This window comes from Muscardinus avellanarius (assembly GCF_963383645.1).
Source record: "Muscardinus avellanarius genome assembly, chromosome: 11".
NCBI classification, from domain to species: domain Eukaryota; kingdom Metazoa; phylum Chordata; class Mammalia; order Rodentia; family Gliridae; genus Muscardinus; species Muscardinus avellanarius.
Window position 1 is genome coordinate 106,087,177 of NC_137797.1, and position 18,963 is coordinate 106,106,139.

At 41.3% G+C, this 18,963-nt stretch overlaps 1 protein-coding gene across 3 annotated transcripts in view; it reads right to left on the reverse strand.

Annotated features, from left to right (window-relative positions):
* The window catches only part of EPS8 (EGFR pathway substrate 8, signaling adaptor), a gene marked incomplete at both ends in the record, with an annotated part of 62,495 nt that overhangs the window by 26,510 nt on the left and 17,022 nt on the right, over positions 1-18,963 (reverse strand). For all 3 annotated transcript variants that reach the window (XM_080706609.1, XM_080706608.1, XM_080706607.1), the window contains 7 exons: positions 418-551; positions 5,312-5,495; positions 8,066-8,214; positions 11,349-11,423; positions 11,795-11,883; positions 13,924-14,050; positions 16,857-16,930. In XM_080706609.1, the coding sequence (XP_080562735.1) occupies positions 418-551; positions 5,312-5,495; positions 8,066-8,214; positions 11,349-11,423; positions 11,795-11,883; positions 13,924-14,050; positions 16,857-16,930 (832 nt within the window). The remainder of the gene's footprint in view (positions 1-417; positions 552-5,311; positions 5,496-8,065; positions 8,215-11,348; positions 11,424-11,794; positions 11,884-13,923; positions 14,051-16,856; positions 16,931-18,963) is intronic.

The following is an 18,963-nucleotide window of genomic DNA, read 5'->3' on the forward strand; positions in this document are numbered from 1 at the left end:
TAGTTATATCTAGATTAAATATTTCTATCTAAAAGAAGGCATGTTTGTTCTTTTGGATGCAGAAAAAGATGGAAAGTGTTTCCTTGAAAAGTTACAGGTCTGGAAAGCTCTTCAGAGACCATCTGGCGCAAACTAATAGACAAGTTGTAAGATCTTTCTTTCTCCTTAATGCATGCATTTCTGTCGATAGCATCTTTTACAAAAAGGACATCTTCCAAAGGCATTTAAAACAAGTGGGAGCTCCAGACGCGAGCTCCAGACATCTTCTGTTCTTCAGAGCCAGTTCTCTAAAGGAACAAGTGAAACTTTTTCCAACCATTAACAGATGAAAAGATAAAAGAACTAGCAGACAATAGACACCGTTGCCTTCCTTAGCCTTAAATCAGTTACGCACAGATGGCGCCCATCAAATATTACCTATCTACGTGGCGGTTCGGCGTTGGCTTAAACGCAGCAGCAGCATCCCCGTGGTCCAGATGGGGCCCCCTTGTGTACATGTTGTTACCGAATGCATACCCGTCAGATGGAGAGTACTCGGATACACTGGAATGCTGAAAGACAGGGCAGAAAGAGTCCAAGAATTACCAAGCAGTATTCCAACATGCACCAACCTTGGTCAACGAGAACCCTCCACTCAACTGCGGTCAATTTTCCCTTTCCAGTAATTGCCCAGTGTGTTATTAAATTATGAAATGGGAGTGATTCTTTTTTTTTTGTCAAAGACCTTCATAGTATAAATGAAAGCCGGGCATGGTGGCGCACGCTTGTAATCCTAGCATTTGGAAGGCTAAGACCAGAGGATCGCAGTTCGTGGACAGCCTCAGCTACTTAGTGAGGCCCTCTGCAACTCAGTGAGACCCAGTTTCAAAATAAAGAATAAAAAAATAGGGCTGGGGGTGTAGCTTGGAGGTCAAATGCCTCTGGGTTCCATCCCCAGACCTGCACACACAAAAAAAAGAATAAATGAAGTCATTAATGCATTTGGGCTACAAAAGCAGTAAATTTGCTGAGTGTGGTGGTACACGCCTGTAATCCCAGTACTTGGGAGGCTGAGATAGGAAAATTGGGAGTTCAAGGCTAGCCTCAGCAACTTAGGAGACCCTAAATTAAACTAAGAAAGAAAATGGGTTGGAGGGATAGCACAGAAATAGAATATCTGTGGTTCAATCCCCAGTACCACACATATACACAAAAAAAACAAAAAGTTCCATTATGAAGAATTTCATTAATAGATGACTTTGGTACTGGACTTTAACTCCTGCACAAAATAAAAATACGAGGAGAAAATCATCCCCTTAAGCGTTTGCTCTCTCTGTGTTCGAGAAAAACAGCTCTGTCACTCTATGAATGTAAATAACATTACGTGAAAATCTTTTAAATTCCTCTGCCAAATTCTATGCATGGAACTGTACCACCTTGTTTTTAAATTGTGCACAGGGCTCCATTTTTTAACAAATGGCAGAACAACTATCAGATTTACTGATAAGAGAAACTCAGAAAGATACAGATACATTATTTTGATGGTCAAGAATCCAAGGACAGATAATAATGGGATCATTTCTTTTCTGCAACTGATATAATCCAGACGTGAATGTCCCGGGTGCTACAGAGAGGGAGAGAGCTGAAGTCTGTGGGTCTCTGGTGCGAACCATGGTTTTGAAGGGATAGAGGCTACACATTCCGACCGGGGGCGGGGGAGCAGAAGCAACACCACGCATAGATTTCACGTGGCTTCCTTGTGTATCATGAAGAATGGGAGAGAATGACAGATGCTGAAGGGTCTGAATTCCTGGGCATGACCCTTGTTTATGGACTCACTGGGGCCAAGTCTCTGAAATGGGGAATGTTCCAGAAAAGTCTTCAATAGAGGGTGACTACTCCTAATCCCGATGAGAAAGTTGGCAAGAATAGGGCTGAGTCAATCTATAGACAGAGTGGGTGGTGTATAGAGGTGTGTTGATGTAAAATACTCCTGTTCCATTATCCCCCTGGGAGATTTTATATTTATATCTCTATCCCAGGGTACTGTACTTAGCATACTGCAGTCACTTTCAGCTGTTTTCAACCAGTTTGGTTTATCATTTCCGGAGACAGAGCAGAGATTTGATTAGGTAGGTCTGTGTGGAGGTCTGTTCTGAGAGGGTTGGGGTAGACACTGTTACAGTCATCCTACCCTCTGCCTAGTTCTGAGCCCAACAGGGCGGATTGGGGGCAGGTGAGACCTGTGACCAATGGTGACCCTGTGGCTCCGCTGCTGGCTGCTGGCTTAGAGGAAGTGAGGTCACCCACACCCGTCACCCACGTCGCCCTACCTCTTAATTCTCCACAAAATTACTAGGTCCTGAATTACCCAGGTCTGGTTGTACAAGAATTTATTATAGTAGCAATAAAAATAATGAAGTCTCTTTTCTAGGGGAGATTACACTTTTTATGCATTTTAAATTGCCATTCTTTGGCCTCTTTTCCAACAAAACTTCCAGGTCTAAAGCCCCCTAGAATGACCAGCAGGTGTTTTCCATTTCTTTCTTTTTTCTTTCTTTTTTTTTTAAATCTCTGGATGACCACTTAAGCTGTCAAATGGAAAGTTTACAACAGAAAAATGTTAACTTATTAGGAGGAAGGATTCTCAACCATTCTTTCCTTAAAATTATTTATTCAGAGAGAGAAGACAAACTTATATACCAGGAGCCCAGAACACAGTACTCTCCGTTTAAGTAAACAAACTAAATAAGAACTCATGGGGAAAAAAAAAAAAAAGAATTTCTGAGGTATACATTATACAGTGGGTAGATTTTTCTTATTTATGACTTCTATAAACTGGGAATTTTTATGACCAGAAAATAACTATAACTATAGCAACAGCCACTGTCTGATAATTTCATGTTTGATTATTTTTTTCTCTAGAAAAGCTGTTCTCTAAATGAAAATACAAGTCATGGGGATGTGTTTTGAATGATAAATTAGAGGCAGGGATGTGCACTGGCCAGCTAGTGCTCAGAGCAGAGAGGTCACCTCCTAATTAGCCATTCGGAGGAAGGTCAGGCATGGAGGTCACCTCTTATGAGTCACAGAAAAAACAGTTACACTGGAAAAAAAATCAAAGCAATATGTTGGCTTTATTTGTAAAATTTCAAGATTTTAAGCAACTTTTTGTATACTGTTATTGTCCAAAGAATGGTTCCCCCAAGGGAAAGATTTTAAGAAATTTAAGTTACATAAATGTTTCTCCTACAGAGTAGCCACAGGACATCACGTACTGGGGTTAGCTAATTCCTTCATATCATGATTGCCTCGGTACCTGTGGTGCTGTGTGCGTCAACAGACGGATGGATAACAGAAATGTCAGAGAGACGTACAGTGGAATTTCACTCAGCCATGAAGAAGAACACAAATATGTCACTTGCAGAAAAATGGATCTAGGGAATAGTACACTAAGTGAGATCGGCCAGTCACAGAAAGCCAAGGGGCCTATGTTTTCTCTCATCAGTAGAACTGAAAGAGAAAATGGGAAAGAAAAGCCATGTTAGATAAATGAGGAGACGCCATAGAATAGTGGACAGAGTTGGGGGAGGGAGGAAGTGGGGGAAGGAGAACGGATGAAGGCAGCGGTTCAAAGGATGCTCTATCGATGAGGGTACCACTGCCAATCTCCCTAACACGTATGGGGCTGGGGGTAGCATCTGGAGGGAGACACACCCAGTGCTGTGTGCATGGATGTTTGTGTCGCTTTCAATCTTGCTAGGATGTGTATTATAATGCACCAATAAAAGCATAAGGTAATAATTAAACATGAGCCTAGGGAATTAAATAAAGGGATGAATAGGACTCCAAGAACATCAATTGCTATTGACTGTCTCTTTTCTTTTGGTATTAGGGGTTGAACCCAGGGGGTATTCTACCTCCAAGCTATATCCCCAGCCCTTTTTATTTTTTATTTTGAAACAGGGTCTTGCTAAGTTCCTAAGGCTGGCTTCAAACTTGCCATCCTCCTTTCTTAGCCTTCTAAATACAGGCGTTACAGGCATGAACCACCACCTCGCCTGGCTACTGTTTCTCTGTCAAATTAGATCCCATCCATCCAATTTCTGGGTTTCTGATAATTCGATTCATATTCATCTCAGCTTTAATTGGTTTTCAATTTTATTTTCTAACACAACAAAGAGTCAGACAAAATCACTTATAAAAATGTGACATGATAATGCACCTAATTTCATTCCCTTAATTTGCTCCCCAAATAAAGTACAATCTAAAACTTACTAAAAATTTTTTTTTGGTAGTACTGGAGATTGAACCCAGGGGCATTCTATCTTCAAGTTACACCTCCAGCCCTATTTTTTATACTTTATTTTGTAACGGAGTCTCACTAAGTTGTGGAGAGACTCACTAAGTAGCTGAGCTTGGCCGAAAACATGTGATCCTCCTGTCTCAGCCTCCCAAGTACTGGGATTACAAGTGTGCACCACCACGCCCGGATCCTAAATATTTTTAAAATGTAATCAATTTTAGGATCTCCAGAGGATGCGATAGTGTTGCAAATGGTCATTGGAGCTGGAAGCCTGGAATTCTCTTAGCCAGGCTGACAAAACTCCAGAATTTAGAACTAGACAAGAAAAAGGAAAGAGAAAAAAGAGGGAGAGAGAGGAAAGGACAGAAGAAAAGTAGAAAGGGAGGGGAACAGAAGGGGAAGAGAGAGAGGGAGGGAGGAAGGAGACCTGGGGTGTTTAGGAAAGAGATGCTTGGGGGCAGACGTGGAAGATCTGGGTTGAGGGAACCATCTTAGGTGTCTGATGAGAAAGAAAGACAAAAAAAAATTCTCTAATGTTCATGATGTACATTAACAAACATATCACAGTCAATCATTAAGCCAAACATGAGAAGGAGGGAGGGGAAGGGAGTGGGGCGGGAATTGGGTAAGGGCTAATTGGGGGATGTGTGCATGTGTGCCTTCACCACCTTGTACTCCATTAAGCAGTATAACTAAAACGCACCAATAAAAAATTTTAAAAAATAAGCAAAGGTGATAACAACATTCCCTGACAGGAGAAGGAGAGGCACTCAGAAAGCCTCAGGACCACAGGACCAGGGCAGCAGCGGCAACAGGGATCCAGCTCAGTACTGATGGTCCTAGGAAAATGATTAAGGGCTGGGAAATGAAAACTGAGCTGGGGGCTCAGGCAGGACCAAGGCCAGCAGGAGAGGGTGAGTTTCTTCTGTCCCTGCTTCTCCGGCACGGTTTCCTGAGAGCTAAGAGTCGCCATCGCAGGTGAACTCACAGTTCACTGTCCCACCTACACGAGGCGGGAAACCGTACCTCCATGGACAGCCTCTTCAGGTCTTGCTTGCGCTGCTGCTCCGCCACATTGGCCACAGACTCGGCCAGATGATGCAGGTCCTGCTCCACCGGCGCGCCCAGCACGTTCAGCATGGGGGGCTCCCAGCCGTTGCGGAACCGGGGCACGTAAGGAGGGATGAACTGCTCCTTGGGCCAATCCGCTCTGGGGGACAGAGAGTCACGTGATCAACGCAAGAAGGAAAGGCGTCCACACCCACAATGTTCTTTTTTGTGGCCAGCCACAGAAAAACAAAACAGAGAGCACATAGAAAGACACACACCTCATTTGCCCTCCACGCATCCAAACAGGGAAAGGATGGACATGGCCGCCCTCCTTCTTCACACCAAGTAAAGAATGGGGAGGTTCGACTCTGTGGTGTGATGGGTGCTCAGTACTTTGCTGGAGTCTTTACTAAACTCAGCTGTTCCACATTGGTATAGCTTTTTTTTTTTCCCTAAAATGTACTTAATTTTTCTTCAATCGCTAGATGAAAGACCTATCACTTTGGCCTGCAATAGTCATTTGATTATTTTTCCATTTTGTAAATAACGTTAAGTTTTTTAAAGAAATAGTTATGTTCTGATATCAAACCAAAAAAAGAAAAAAGAAAAGAAAATGTGTGAAATGGACGTGTGAAGTTGAGTATTTGGGAGCGTAAACTTCTCCAGTATCTAAATTCCTTTCCGATTCTCACCTCTCCCCTTGCTCTCTGGAAATCACCACGACACCTCTGGACAATAGAAATATTTTGTACAAGAGAAACAGCCAAGCATGCCACTAGGGTTTATGATATCTTTAAAATGATGATCACGAAAATCAAACAGATGGCCAGTCTTACAAATTAAACGTTCTAGCTCAGTTCTAATCGGTTAAGTCAAATGATCTATAATTATGATCACTCTCCATTCACTGCCCAGTGACTTCAAGAGACACTCAAGTCTACAAGGTTCTGATGACTCACGAGCCATGAAAAGATCCAGGACAGGAATGATGGCTTTGCTTTAACTATCATATGTTGCTTCTTCTGTTACGCAGGATTTAGTTTTTCATGTCATATTTCTACTCTGATGAAATGAAACATCCTCCTCTGACCATTACGTACCTTTGTGATTCTTCTCCTTTTCAGAAGCTCTTAAATTAGCACATTTTCTTTTCTTTTTTCTTTTTTTTTTTTTTTTGGTGGTACTGGGGTTCCTGGAAGCCCTTGAACCTCCGGGCTACACTCCCAGACCTATTTTATAGTCTTATTTGGAAACAGGGTCTCCTAAGCCAGCGCGCGTGGCTGGCTTCGAACCTGCGCGATCCTCCTGTCTCTGCCTCCCAAGCGCGGGGATTACAAGCGTGCGCCACCACGCCCAGCAGCACATTTTCTTAATAATCTTAATCAGGATCTGAAACGACTCTTTCCTCGCCTTAATGACTAACAATATACTTCCTTTTGATGTAGTTTTTTTTTTAAAACAGTCATTACTTTTCTTATTTTAAGGTAAGACCCAAAATAAAGTATTGAAAGCACCTGAGCTGTTTTTACTCTGTAAGTCTTGACTTTAATAAGCTTTTTGTGGAAACAAAAGTGTTAAGTCCCACCAAGGCTAATCATAAAATAGGAACCTGCGTAAATCTAACAGATTTAAAAAAATCTATTGAACCAGTTCTTATACAGTATGACATACAAAAATGTGATAGGGTATACAGTATGATACGTTAATACCTAAATAATATATTAAATACATTTTAATATTATTTTCAACCTAAATAATATAAATACCTTTTAATATTATTTTCAATATAAAAACCACAACCACAGCACTTTTAAAGAATGTTTAGAGAAATAAACCATTTAAAGTATAGATGTTTTATGTATTATATGTATTTATGTATTATATGTATTTATGTATTATATGTATTTATGTATCATAAAGTATATATATGTTTTATGTATGTGTATATGTTTTGTGCATGTGTATGTACATATATCTTATGCATGTATACATATGTTCTATGTGTGTGTGTATGTTTTATGTTTGTATATGTTTTTATGTGTTTTTTTTTTTTAATTTTGTGAGTGTGGTACCAGGGCTGGAACCCAGGGACATTCCACCTCCGAGCTATATCCCCAGCCCTAATTTTCATTCTTTATTTTGAAATAGGGTCTCCTGAAGTTGATGAGGGCCTCACAAATTGCTGAGGCTGGCCAAGAACCCATGATCCTTCGGTCTCAGCCTCAAGTACCAAGATTACAAGCATGTACCACCAAGCCGGGCTATGTTTATAAGCTTCATGTATGCACATATATATGTTTATGTGTGTGCATATATGTTATGTATATGTGTATGTGCTTACATGCATGTGTATGTTTGTGTGTAAACATGTATACGTCTATATACGTATATGTGTTTCATGTATCCGTAGTAGTAGTAGTAGTAGTATTACCTGTTGCTGTTAACTGTCAGCTCTTCCATGGAAGCTGAATGCCCGCTTGCTTACCCGCTCCATCTTGCCAGCCAGTCACATTCTGCATGCGGCTCCCTCCTGGCATTCAGCTTGCCTCACAGCACACCTGTCTATCTCCTTCACTAGACTTAAAGCTTGTTAAGGGTTTAGGCTCTCCCAATCCATAACACCTAGTTTTTCATACGGGTTAAACAGATGCCTCAGCCAATCAATGCAATAAACAAAGAACAACACTTCTGCCACTACAGGTATTAAACGCTAATTCCATACGTGCTCACCTGGCTTTCTTCCAGGTGTCGCCCAGTGACATCCACAGCTGCCGTTCATCACTAGTAACCGTATAGTTTAAGAAGTCGATCGTGTCCTTAGTCAAAAGGGGGCTGAGTACCGAGCTTGCTAGCTCAGGACCTCCTGTTGCCTGCACCACCTAGAATAATAAGCCTTTTTTTAGCAAGAGATGATAATTTTTTGTATATTTTCAATCTCTGTAGACAAAAATCTAAGCCTTGTTTTTATAACTTCAAAACAAATTCTTTTATTTATGTGGTACTGGGGATGGAACCCAGAGGCATTTTACCTTGGGGCTACACCCCAGCCCTATTTTTTATTCCTTATTTTGAAACAGGGTCTCACTAGGTTGCAGAGGGCCTCACTAAGTAGCTGAGGCTGACCACAAACTGCGATCCTCCTGTCTCAGCCTCCCAAATGTGCGTGCCACCACGCCTGGCTTCAAATCAAATTCTGATGTTGTGCAACACACTCCTGAATGAAAACAGCCTGTCAAATCAATTTTTCAAGTTGACAGTGCCTTAAAGTCTAAAATGAAAGTTAACAGTTTAATAACATTCACAGCATGTATCTACTGGCTGCATGTGACTGCACTTTCCCTGAAAAATATTAATGGCTGTGCAGAGAATTCTTTGTCAGCTAATTTAACTACATCTATTTTTTTTTGTTATTTTAAATATATGTATCTGTACTGGTGAATCTATCATGCCAAACTTGAAAAATAGAAAGGTTCCAGAAATGAATACTGCCGGGAGAAAGGAACCTCAAGATAACAGCGCATGACTGTTTACTCAGACACACAAAAGTAAGAGGATCCAGGAGACAGCTTACAGAAGAATAAAATGGAACTCTGAGTCTACGGTATTGTCCCCTAGATTTGAATTCTAGGAAATTGACCTGATTTATAAATGGATAACTTAATGAGCAGCAAAGAGCAACAGGTGCGACTCTCTGATAAGCAAAGCGATCATAAGCGGATGCCCAAAGGCTGCTCCAAATCTACTCTCCAGAGCGATTTTCTGGCTAAGAGTGGTAGTTATCTCCTGGAGCAGAAACCAGAGATCCCGCCTTCTCAGAGATGTGGCACAAGGGGAAGGGAGATGCGTTTGAGTGGCTTCAGACCAAGAGGCGATTTGTCTCTCATCGTCTGGATGCTCTGTGCAAGCTCTGCCATTTTATGTCTCTGTGTATTTGCACGTGTTGGCCCCAGCTCCCCAGGAGGCTCTTCCTCCATCGCCTAGAACCTCACTCAGGTACCACTTCTTGGAAGCTTTTCTTTATCCCACAGCATAACCCTGATGCATATAGCCTCTCACCTTTACCCCGTGTCCTCGAAAAAAATCATGACTATTACCAACGCCTTCCATTGTAATTTATGGCTGATTTTTCAGTTTGAAGACTTAGACTAAGACTGATTTGACTTTGAATTGTGGAAGACATATATAGCCTTAGGCAAATGAATGAAAATAAATGACCCCCAAATTAGACCAGAAATTTTGCAACTACTAGAAGAGGGCATAGGACTAAATCTCCAACACATAGGCGTTGGTAGAGACTTCCTCAATCAGATCACTAAAGCTCAGGGAATAAAAACAAAATCAATAAATGGGATGGAGTCAGATTAAAAAGCTTCTGTGCAGCCAAAGGAACCATCAAGAACCTAAAATAAGAGCCTACAGAATGGGAGAAAATCTTTACCAGCCAATATTTTGCTTGAGGATTAGTATCTAGAATATATAAAGAGCTTAAAAAGTTAATACTAAAAAAAAACTCAAAAAAACGGGCAATGGATCTGCACAGACACTTCTCAAAAGAAGAAATACAAATGGCCAATAAATATATAAAAAATGACCAGCATCATTAGCCATCAGGAAAACATAAATCAAAACAACACTGTGATTTCAATTAACTCAATTTAGAATGGCAATCACCGAGAAAACAAATGATAATTACTGTTGGTGAGGATGTGAAGGAACAGGAGCCCTAATACACCATTGGTAGGATGGCAAATTAGTATAGCTGCTGTGGATGGTAAGCCGATGGAGATTTCTTAAAAGACTGTGAATGGAGTATATGACCCAGCTACATCACTGTTGAGATTTTCCCAAATAAATTAAAGTCAGATTGCTATAGGGATACATGTATTTCCATGTTTAAAGAAGTATAATACACAACAGCCAACCTACGGAACCAGCCTAGGTGTTCAACAACAGATGAATGGATCATGAAATTATGGAACGCACACACAATGGAATTTTACTCAGCCACTAAAAAGAAAACAATGACTGAGTAGAATTCTATTATGTACATATCCCACAATTTTGTAATACATTCACCTGTTGATGGACACCTTGCTGGTTGTATAGTTTGACCATTATTAACTGTGCAGCAATAAACATAGATATGAGGTGTCTTCCTATTACCTTCTAATTCTCCCCACTTCTCTGTTCAAGTCGCAAGACCTCTGTATCCCAAGAATCTGCCCTGCAATGTTGTTGTCGTAGAGCATTTTCACAAGCTGATCCCTGTCCGGATCTTTCTTCTTTCAGAAATCACTGACACTCATTCCTTACATCCCTGACCCCTGAGACATCCCGGGCGAGCATCTCCTAACCAACCCCATACACTACAAGGTTAAGTTTCAAGAGGGTAACAAGTCTTGCCTGTTTTGTTCCAATGAACTACTGTCATGAAATTATGTAGGCGGCTCCCAACTAGCACTTGCTGAATAAATACGTAAATGAATACACAGCTTGGGAAATGAAGAGAATATAGGCCCCAGAGAACTTTATAGAGCCAAGCCATCCACCCAGCACTAGCTTGTTCTGTGAAGAAGATTAAAATGCCTGCACTGTTCAAGACTCTCTATAGTCTATACCAGTGTGTACTGAAACAACGGGACCCAATACACATCTGTGTCTTACCATTTCTCTAGATCTGTCAGAAGCACCTGTTCCTTCATCTCTGAAATCAGGTGGACTTTGGGGGTTTCGTTTGTTTTGTTATTGCTGGTGGGTGTTTGTTTGTTTGTTTGTTTGTTTTGCAGTGCTGGGCCTTGCGTGTTCCAGGCAAGTGCTGTCACTGACCTATATTCCAAGTTCTCAAGAAGAACTGATGACTTCTAAGGTTCTTTTCAATTCTCAAATCTCATATTCACAATGTTTACACAGATGGTTAGAGAAGCAGTAGCCATGCCAGGCAGCGGATAAAACTATACTGGGGGTGGAAAGACATATGAAGGACGGTTGCTTCATTAAATGAACAAAAGCTCACCATACTTAGTGGAGTGAACAAGAAGTGGACCAAGTCTGAAGCACTGGGGTTTTGGATGTGAGACTTCAACTTGGCCTGTTAAGATTAAGAAAACAAATATTACTATGTGTAATCAAATGAAAAAAAATAGGCGCACAGAGAGGGCCAACAGACACTCAGAGGAAGCCTTTCTCGACACCCACTTCAGCTGCAGTATACTCATCAACACCAAGAGCGTGAGAGTAACAGAAAACAGCTGAGAAAACATTAGGGGTCATTATTTTTCAACTAAGTCCCTTAGATATACATGATTTACACTTTGTTGTTTTAACTGAAAGCCAATCAAAGCACACATATAAAGAGATCTATAAGAACATTTTTCTCTCTTAATTTCTGGAAACATCCTGGCTAGATTTGATCTTTTTTCATTCAATTCTTCTACTAATATATAAGTAAATTTCACTTACCAATAGGTTAAATCCATGTTTAAACTTCTGGAAACAGTCAATGAATTCATCAGGAGGTGGAGGTTTGGCCCTCAGCGTTAAAACACCCTCTATAGAAATAAATGAGGGCCAAATAAGAACCAAGTTCCAATAAAATTTATTAAGTGAAAAAAACACATTCACTTCTGCGAGTTTGATCATGGCCTCAGACCCAGTTACTCGGCCACATCTCCTACTCTGCCTTAACAAGTTAAGATGACCTGAAGTTTGTATAGATTCCCCTATCCTTCCTCACTACTGAAGATGATGCCTTCAATTCCATCAATAAGGATCACAGATCTGGCTATACCACTCCTGGGTATCTTTCCACAGGGGCCCAAATCAGAGAACTATACTAAGATATACACACCCATGTTCGCAGCAGCAAAATTCACAACAGCCAAATTATGGAACTAACCTAAGTGTCTATCAAAAGATGAGTGGATTACAAAATTATAGGATAACCACACAATGGGATTCTACTCAACGATAAAGAAGAAAAAAAATCATGTCATTTGCAAGAGAACGGAAGGACCTGGAGAACATTATGTTAAGTAACACTGGCCAGTCACAGAAAGGGAAGGGCCATGTGTTTTCTCTAATATGCGCAAGCTAAGGAGTACTTGGGGTACAAGAGGGACTCAAGATAAGGGAGGATAAGCCTCAGTGGAGCCAGGCAGGTGGTCCAGGGGAGAGGAGAAGGAAGACTGAGGTTCATTCATGGAAATACTACCATCAGCTCCCTGCACATTTGTGAAATACCAAGTTCAGTCCCAGTACTGTGTATCGGGAGGGGGAATGGGGAGGCCGAGTGCTGAGAGCTTGTATGTCATTGACAACGTGATTTACATTATGACCGAGACTATAATGTGCCAATGAAAGCATATTATACAAATTAAATAAGGATCATAGCCCTTCTGTGATCCTTTCACAGCCTTCAACTGTGAAGACTGTAAAAACGAGTAAGTTACAAGCCTTGCTCTTAAAGGCCTTAAAAATATAAGACAGACAAACAAAATGATGTTATTTGCCAGTAAATGGGTGGAATTGGGGAAAACGCTGCTAAGTGGGATTAGTGAGTCACAAGAAGTAAAATGGTGAATGTTCTCCCTCAAATGCAGAAGCTAGACAGAAACTGGGACACGGGAGAAACTCCGGACAAGAAAGAAACCTTAGCAGAGTGGAGAAGGGGACCTGACTGAGGGAGATAGGAGGGGGAAGAAGACTTGAAGAGAGCAACTCCTCAACGGGCAGGATGCACACACACAAACTCATCAAAGCCCATCACGGCGCTGAGCAGGGGAGGGAGAGGGAGTGGGCTGGCGACTGAGGGAGGGCTCAGGGAGTACTGTGTGCATGTATGTCTCCATCAGCCTGAAATGCACCCAGATTTTGTAATGCACCAATCGAAAAAAAAAATAGAAAATAATAATAAATCACGTACATAACAGTAAGGTCCCCGACTAAGTGCGAAGAGAAGAGACTACACCTAAGTAGGAGATGAGAAAACGTCTACCTAAATGTTGTTTTAGGAGGAAAGATGGGATTCAAAAGATCCCCATACACACAAACAGACTAATTTGTGGCAATCATCATGGAGTAATAAAAACAGTATATGGAAAAAGGCAATACATGCAACAATGAACATAAAACCAGAGACGCAGGAGAATGGACAGGTGGACCAAGGGTGGGTTGTGGATGGACGATCTTGATGTCCCAGGGTGAGGGGCTGGAATTTAATCAACAAAACAGGGAAGTGACACGCATCACTGTGGAGGAACAAAGCTATGGACAAAGTGCTCTGGGAGTTCTAATAATAAACATAAATTTACTTATATATTTAGCTAAAGTGGAGAAAGAATCTAGGATGCGCTAAGTCACGGTGAGAACTGGAGGCACGTGGTCATTGCCTGAATCTCAGGGTATCTGTGGTGAGAGGACTTGGCTCTTTCTTCAGTTACTCAACTGGAACCTGAAGTCACCTGATGCTGCCTACATCTCTGATGGGATCCCCAGGACTAGATAAGGGACCTCGGTTCATGAGGGCAGAAACTCTAGCCAGCACTGGAGGTTCTGAAGAATCTTTAGAACGTGAAGAAAAGCCCACTTACCTCCTGGCCCTTTCCTTTTGCTCTTCTTAGTCTTCTTCCTTTTAGAAAGCTCAGAAAATGCCTCAGCTGCTTTTTGAAGTTTCATGATAAAAAATTCAATGTCATCTAAGATATGGTTTAAGATTTGCTGAAATTAGAAATTACAGAGTAAGATGGAAGACAATGCAAAACCATTTTTACTTTAGCCATACAATGCTAGTCAGCAAAGGGGGGAGATTTTTTTTAAACAGAGAGACAGAAACACAAGTCCACCTCTAAGTTTCAAGTTGGCCACTAATTCTAAGAAAAATATTTAATTGAACAAAATGACCTGTGGCTAACATCTGACCTTTATATTTTTCTTTAGCTGCATTTTGATGTATTTTAAATAACACCAGGAAAGCATTCACGATATCTACTCAAATTATCAATTATTTTCAATTACTCTAATCTCTCACAGAGTTCTCCCACACAAAGTGAGGGGGAAAATTTTGAAGAAACATTTTATTAAAAGAGCGCTGGGTAGTTTTGTTTGGCTAATTGATGCTCCAATAAAGCCCAGATAACATTATTTCATGGAGTTAAAAGTAGGTAGAATGCTGAGGTAAGCCAATGGGTACATAGCTGATATACAATACTGGGCAGGAATAAGAGTTTCTATGTGGCGAGGTGGGATCAGGAATCTTTGGAATCATTTTAACTATATTACATACTGTAGTCTCAGCACCCTTTTTATGACATTTTCATAATTAACAGACTAGAAATTGAGGTTTCAATAAATGCTTAAGTATAGCACATATTAGAACATCATGTAAAAATTAAGTATAAATTTCAAATTCTTATAAGTATTTGTTTCTAAGTATGCTGGGAATATGTGTATAGTATAAAAAGTCATCGCATTAATCCTTTCTTATTGTATCAAAGATATTGTCGTTCTCTGAGTATATTAAAGAAATAAAAAGCTTTATCTATTATAAAGCATGAAATTACATATTCTTTGAAAATATCACTTAATTATCTTCCAGGCATTCTAAAATGAAATCTTAATAAACCGCATCTAAGAAAACATATTTAAAAGATATTTCCTAAGCTTCGAGTGGTGGCACATGCCTATAATCCCAGCATTTGGGAGGCTGAGACAGGAGGATCACAGGTTCGTGTCCAGTCTTAGCAACTTAGCAAGAACCTATTTAAAATTATAAATTAAGCTGGGCATGGTGGTGCACGCTTGTAATCCCAGCATTTGGGAGGCTGAGAGAAGAGAATCGTGATTTAAGGGCAGCTTCAGCTACTTAGTGAGGCCCTTTGCAACTCATTGAGACCCTGTTTTAAAATAAAAAATAAAAAAAATAGGGCTGGGGTGCGGCTCGGAGGTAGAATGCCTTGGGTTCCACCCCCAATATGGCCAAATTACAAAATAAATCGGGCTAGGGGTGTAGCTCAGAAGTAAATGCCCCTGGGTTCAGTCCCTGGTATCATATACAAAAAATATATATATCTGAGCTATGTATTATAAACTATGAGAAAAGAAAAACTAGAATATCTCTTAAATCTGATAAGTCAGGTTCAATTACTTTGGGTACTAAATAATGATGTGCTAATTCTTCTATCAAAGTCCCAATCTACTAGCTAAATACTGGCAGAAAAACAAAAATAGCTAAAGGGAAAAACAGTCATTCAGAGGCCATAACTGTCATTGGAAACAGAAAATATAATGTCTACATAAATCTTTATTTGAGTCACCTTCAACTTATCTCAAGGTATTCTTTTTCTTTTTTTTTTTTAAGATAAACTGGGTGTATTGGTGTACACTTTGAATCCCAGCATTTGGGAGGCTGAGACAGGAGGATCACAGTTTCAAGGCCAGCCTCATCTACTTAGTGAGGCCCTCCGCAACTTAGTGAGACCTTGTTTCAAAATAAAGAATAAAAAATAGGGCTGAGGGTGGAGGTCAGAGGTAGAAGCCCCTGGACTCAATTCCCAGTACTGCAGAAAAAAAAAAAATGAGTTAGTCACAAAATGTGAAAGATTGGATGTTCTCCTCATATGTGAAAGCTAGGGAGAAATTAGAACAGAGGAGGGACCCCAGAAAAAGGAGAAGAAACCTTAGTGGGGAGAGAGGAGAGTGAAGTGCGTGAGCCTGGATGGGAGAGGAACACTGGACGAGGACTTGATGGACAGTGTACACAAGCTTATCAAAGCCGGTCACTGCGCTGAGCAGGGGAGGTGGGGAGGGAGGGGGCGGCTGGGAACGGGGGAGGGCTCAGCAATGCTGTGTGCATGTACGTCTCCACCATTCTGAACATCATCAAGATATAGGATTGCGATGCACCAGTACACAAACAAACAAATAAAATTAATCTAAAAAAAAAAAAAGTTGGGGACTTTCCCGCTCGGGACCCCCTCCCCTTTTGGGGAGCTGTTCTCTCTCTCGCAGGTCGTGCTGGCCCTGAGAGAAGGCAGAGTGCATCTGAGGGCACGTGGCTCGGGCGACTCTCGAGTAGTGACCTGAAGGCCTCTGCTGGACATCATGGCTGACCAGGCCCCTAGGGGTGACCTGTACCTCTTTTCTGGCAGATCGCGTGGACTCTGGGAGAAAGTAGTTTGCAACTGATGGGCACTTGGCTCGGGCGACACTCGGGTAGTGACCCTGAAGGCAGCTACTGGACCCCGGAGTTCCGACCGCCCCTATGGGGTGTTCGGCCGCTTTTCTCTATTCCCTTCTGGCAGATCGCATGGACTCCGGAAGAAAGCAGCCTGCACCTGAAGGCAATTCGGCTTGGGCTACTCTCAAGGATTGTCCTGAAGGCAGCTGCTGGACCCAGAGTTCCAGCCCCTTTGGGGATGTTCAGCCACCCTTGCCCCCTTCCCTGCTGCTTCCAATAAACCTTTTACTCCCCTTCAAAAAAAAAAAAAAGTTGATGGATCACAAGCTAGCTGGGGGCTGTGCTTACCACATCCCTGTCGATCCTGGCGGCCATCAGCTCCGGGCTCTCTTCCTGTTCGTGATACGGTCGCGGCCTCTCAACTAGAGAAAGGACAATTATCATTCTTTCAAACTTCTTGCGAAAACAACTCCAGTAATGATCATTAGAACATGAAAACTGAACCAGGCGTGGTGGCGCACGCTTGTAATCCCAGCTTTTGGGAAGATGAGACAGGAGGATAGTGGTTCATGGACAGCCTCAGCTACTTAGTGAGGCCCTTTGCAACTCAGTGAGACCCTGTTTCAAAATAAAGAATAAAAAATAGGGCTGGGGGTGTAGCTTGGAGGTAGAACACTCCTGGGTTCAATCTCTAGCACCACACACACACACACACACACACACACACACACAACATTAAAAAAAAATTAAAGGACTAAAAATTAGGGCTGGGGATGTAGCTCAGAGGTACAATACTGTGGGTCCCATCCCCAGTACTGCAAAACAAACAAACAAACAATCATCTAAAAACAACATGAAAACTGAATACAGAACATTACATATGGTCGGCTGCTATCTTGGCTCTAGCACACTACAGAAAGCTGGAGTGGGGATACAGCTATTAGGAACCCCAGAGCATCCCCCAATAGCCTCAGTGAGCTGGAGGGAGGGTGTTTCTGGGACTCTGGCACATTTGAGGGAACAGGAAGGTCTTCGTCCTGGACGGGTTTCCAACTAAATGTGGCCTGAATCCAGACAGAACCTCATGTAACAAGGAATGTATTCTGTTTGGCCTGGTAGTAAGCCACAAGTCCTGAAAACTTCATCACAGTGTGATTTTAACAGATAACATTGTAGAGAATATTTTAGATGAGGATCTGAAATGTCTCCCTTTTTCGAAGGCAAAATACTAAGGATTTTGGCATCCAATTTGAAATTTCTTTTTTTTTTTTTTTTTTTGCAAGCTTAAGCAATTTTATTATTACAAAGGTAGAAAGAAGGGACAGAACAGTAAAGCACTGCCTCAGAGGGATGCAGTGGAGCGCCTCGAAAATGAATTTGAATTTGAAATTTGAATTTGAAATTTCAACATTTGTAACCTAGTCCTGCTTCAAATGGAGAGACTGGACCAAATTTATTTTAAGGTGTTTTCCAATCCTAAAAAGTTCAGATTCTAGTAAAATGTTGTGAGAAAAAAAGAGGCAGGAAAGTGTAGGGGTGCACTCCTGCAACCGCAGCACTTGGGATGCTGAGACAGGAGGATCGCAGGCTCGAGGCTGGCCCCAGCAATTTAGCAAAACTGTCAGCTGACCATATTTCCAAACGAAAAGTAAAGTAGGACTGAGAGTGTATGTTGGAGGTGGAACACCCCTGGGTTCAATTCCCAGTAACACCTACACACACACTATAGCTACATCAATTTTATACTATTATTATTTTTAAACCATTCTAAGATGAAATGACGATGTATATAGTATTTGTGACGAATTTAGCCAGGTGACAATGGCTGCCACCTCTTCCTCTACTGCCTCTGTCCAGCGCCTATCCAAGGAGGGACAGAGGTAAGATGTTACAAAATTAGAAAGAACCTTAAGTACTTTCTTTAAAAAAAAAAAAAAAAACCCATCTCATAGTCTTTTGTTTGCTTTATACTCTATTTCCATCTTTTTAACTGTCAGTCAAGTAAGAATTTCTTTCTTGGCATTAAAAATAAAAGACATTTAACCCTAACACCATATTTATTAAACCACTGGTGTGAACTCTAAATTTTTTTTTTTTTTTTTTTTTTTTTTGGTGGTACTGGGGGTGGAACCCTTCTACCTCCAGGCTATACTCCCAGACCTATTTTTTTATATTTTATTTGGAAACAGGGTCTCTTAAGCCAGCGAGGCTGGCTTCGAACCTGCGCTATCCTCCTGTCTCCACCTCCCAAGCGCGGGGATTACAAGCATGCGCCACCACGCCCGGCTACACAATCATCTTAACAGTGGTCAAGGCTTAATTCTTCTTTAAGATTAGATTTTTATAATGATGCTAACTTAAACTTCAGCTCCGGAAGCAGCATCAAAATTTGAAAGCAAGACCTGGGCGTGGTGGTACACACTTGTCATCCCAGTACTTGGGAGGCTGAGACAGG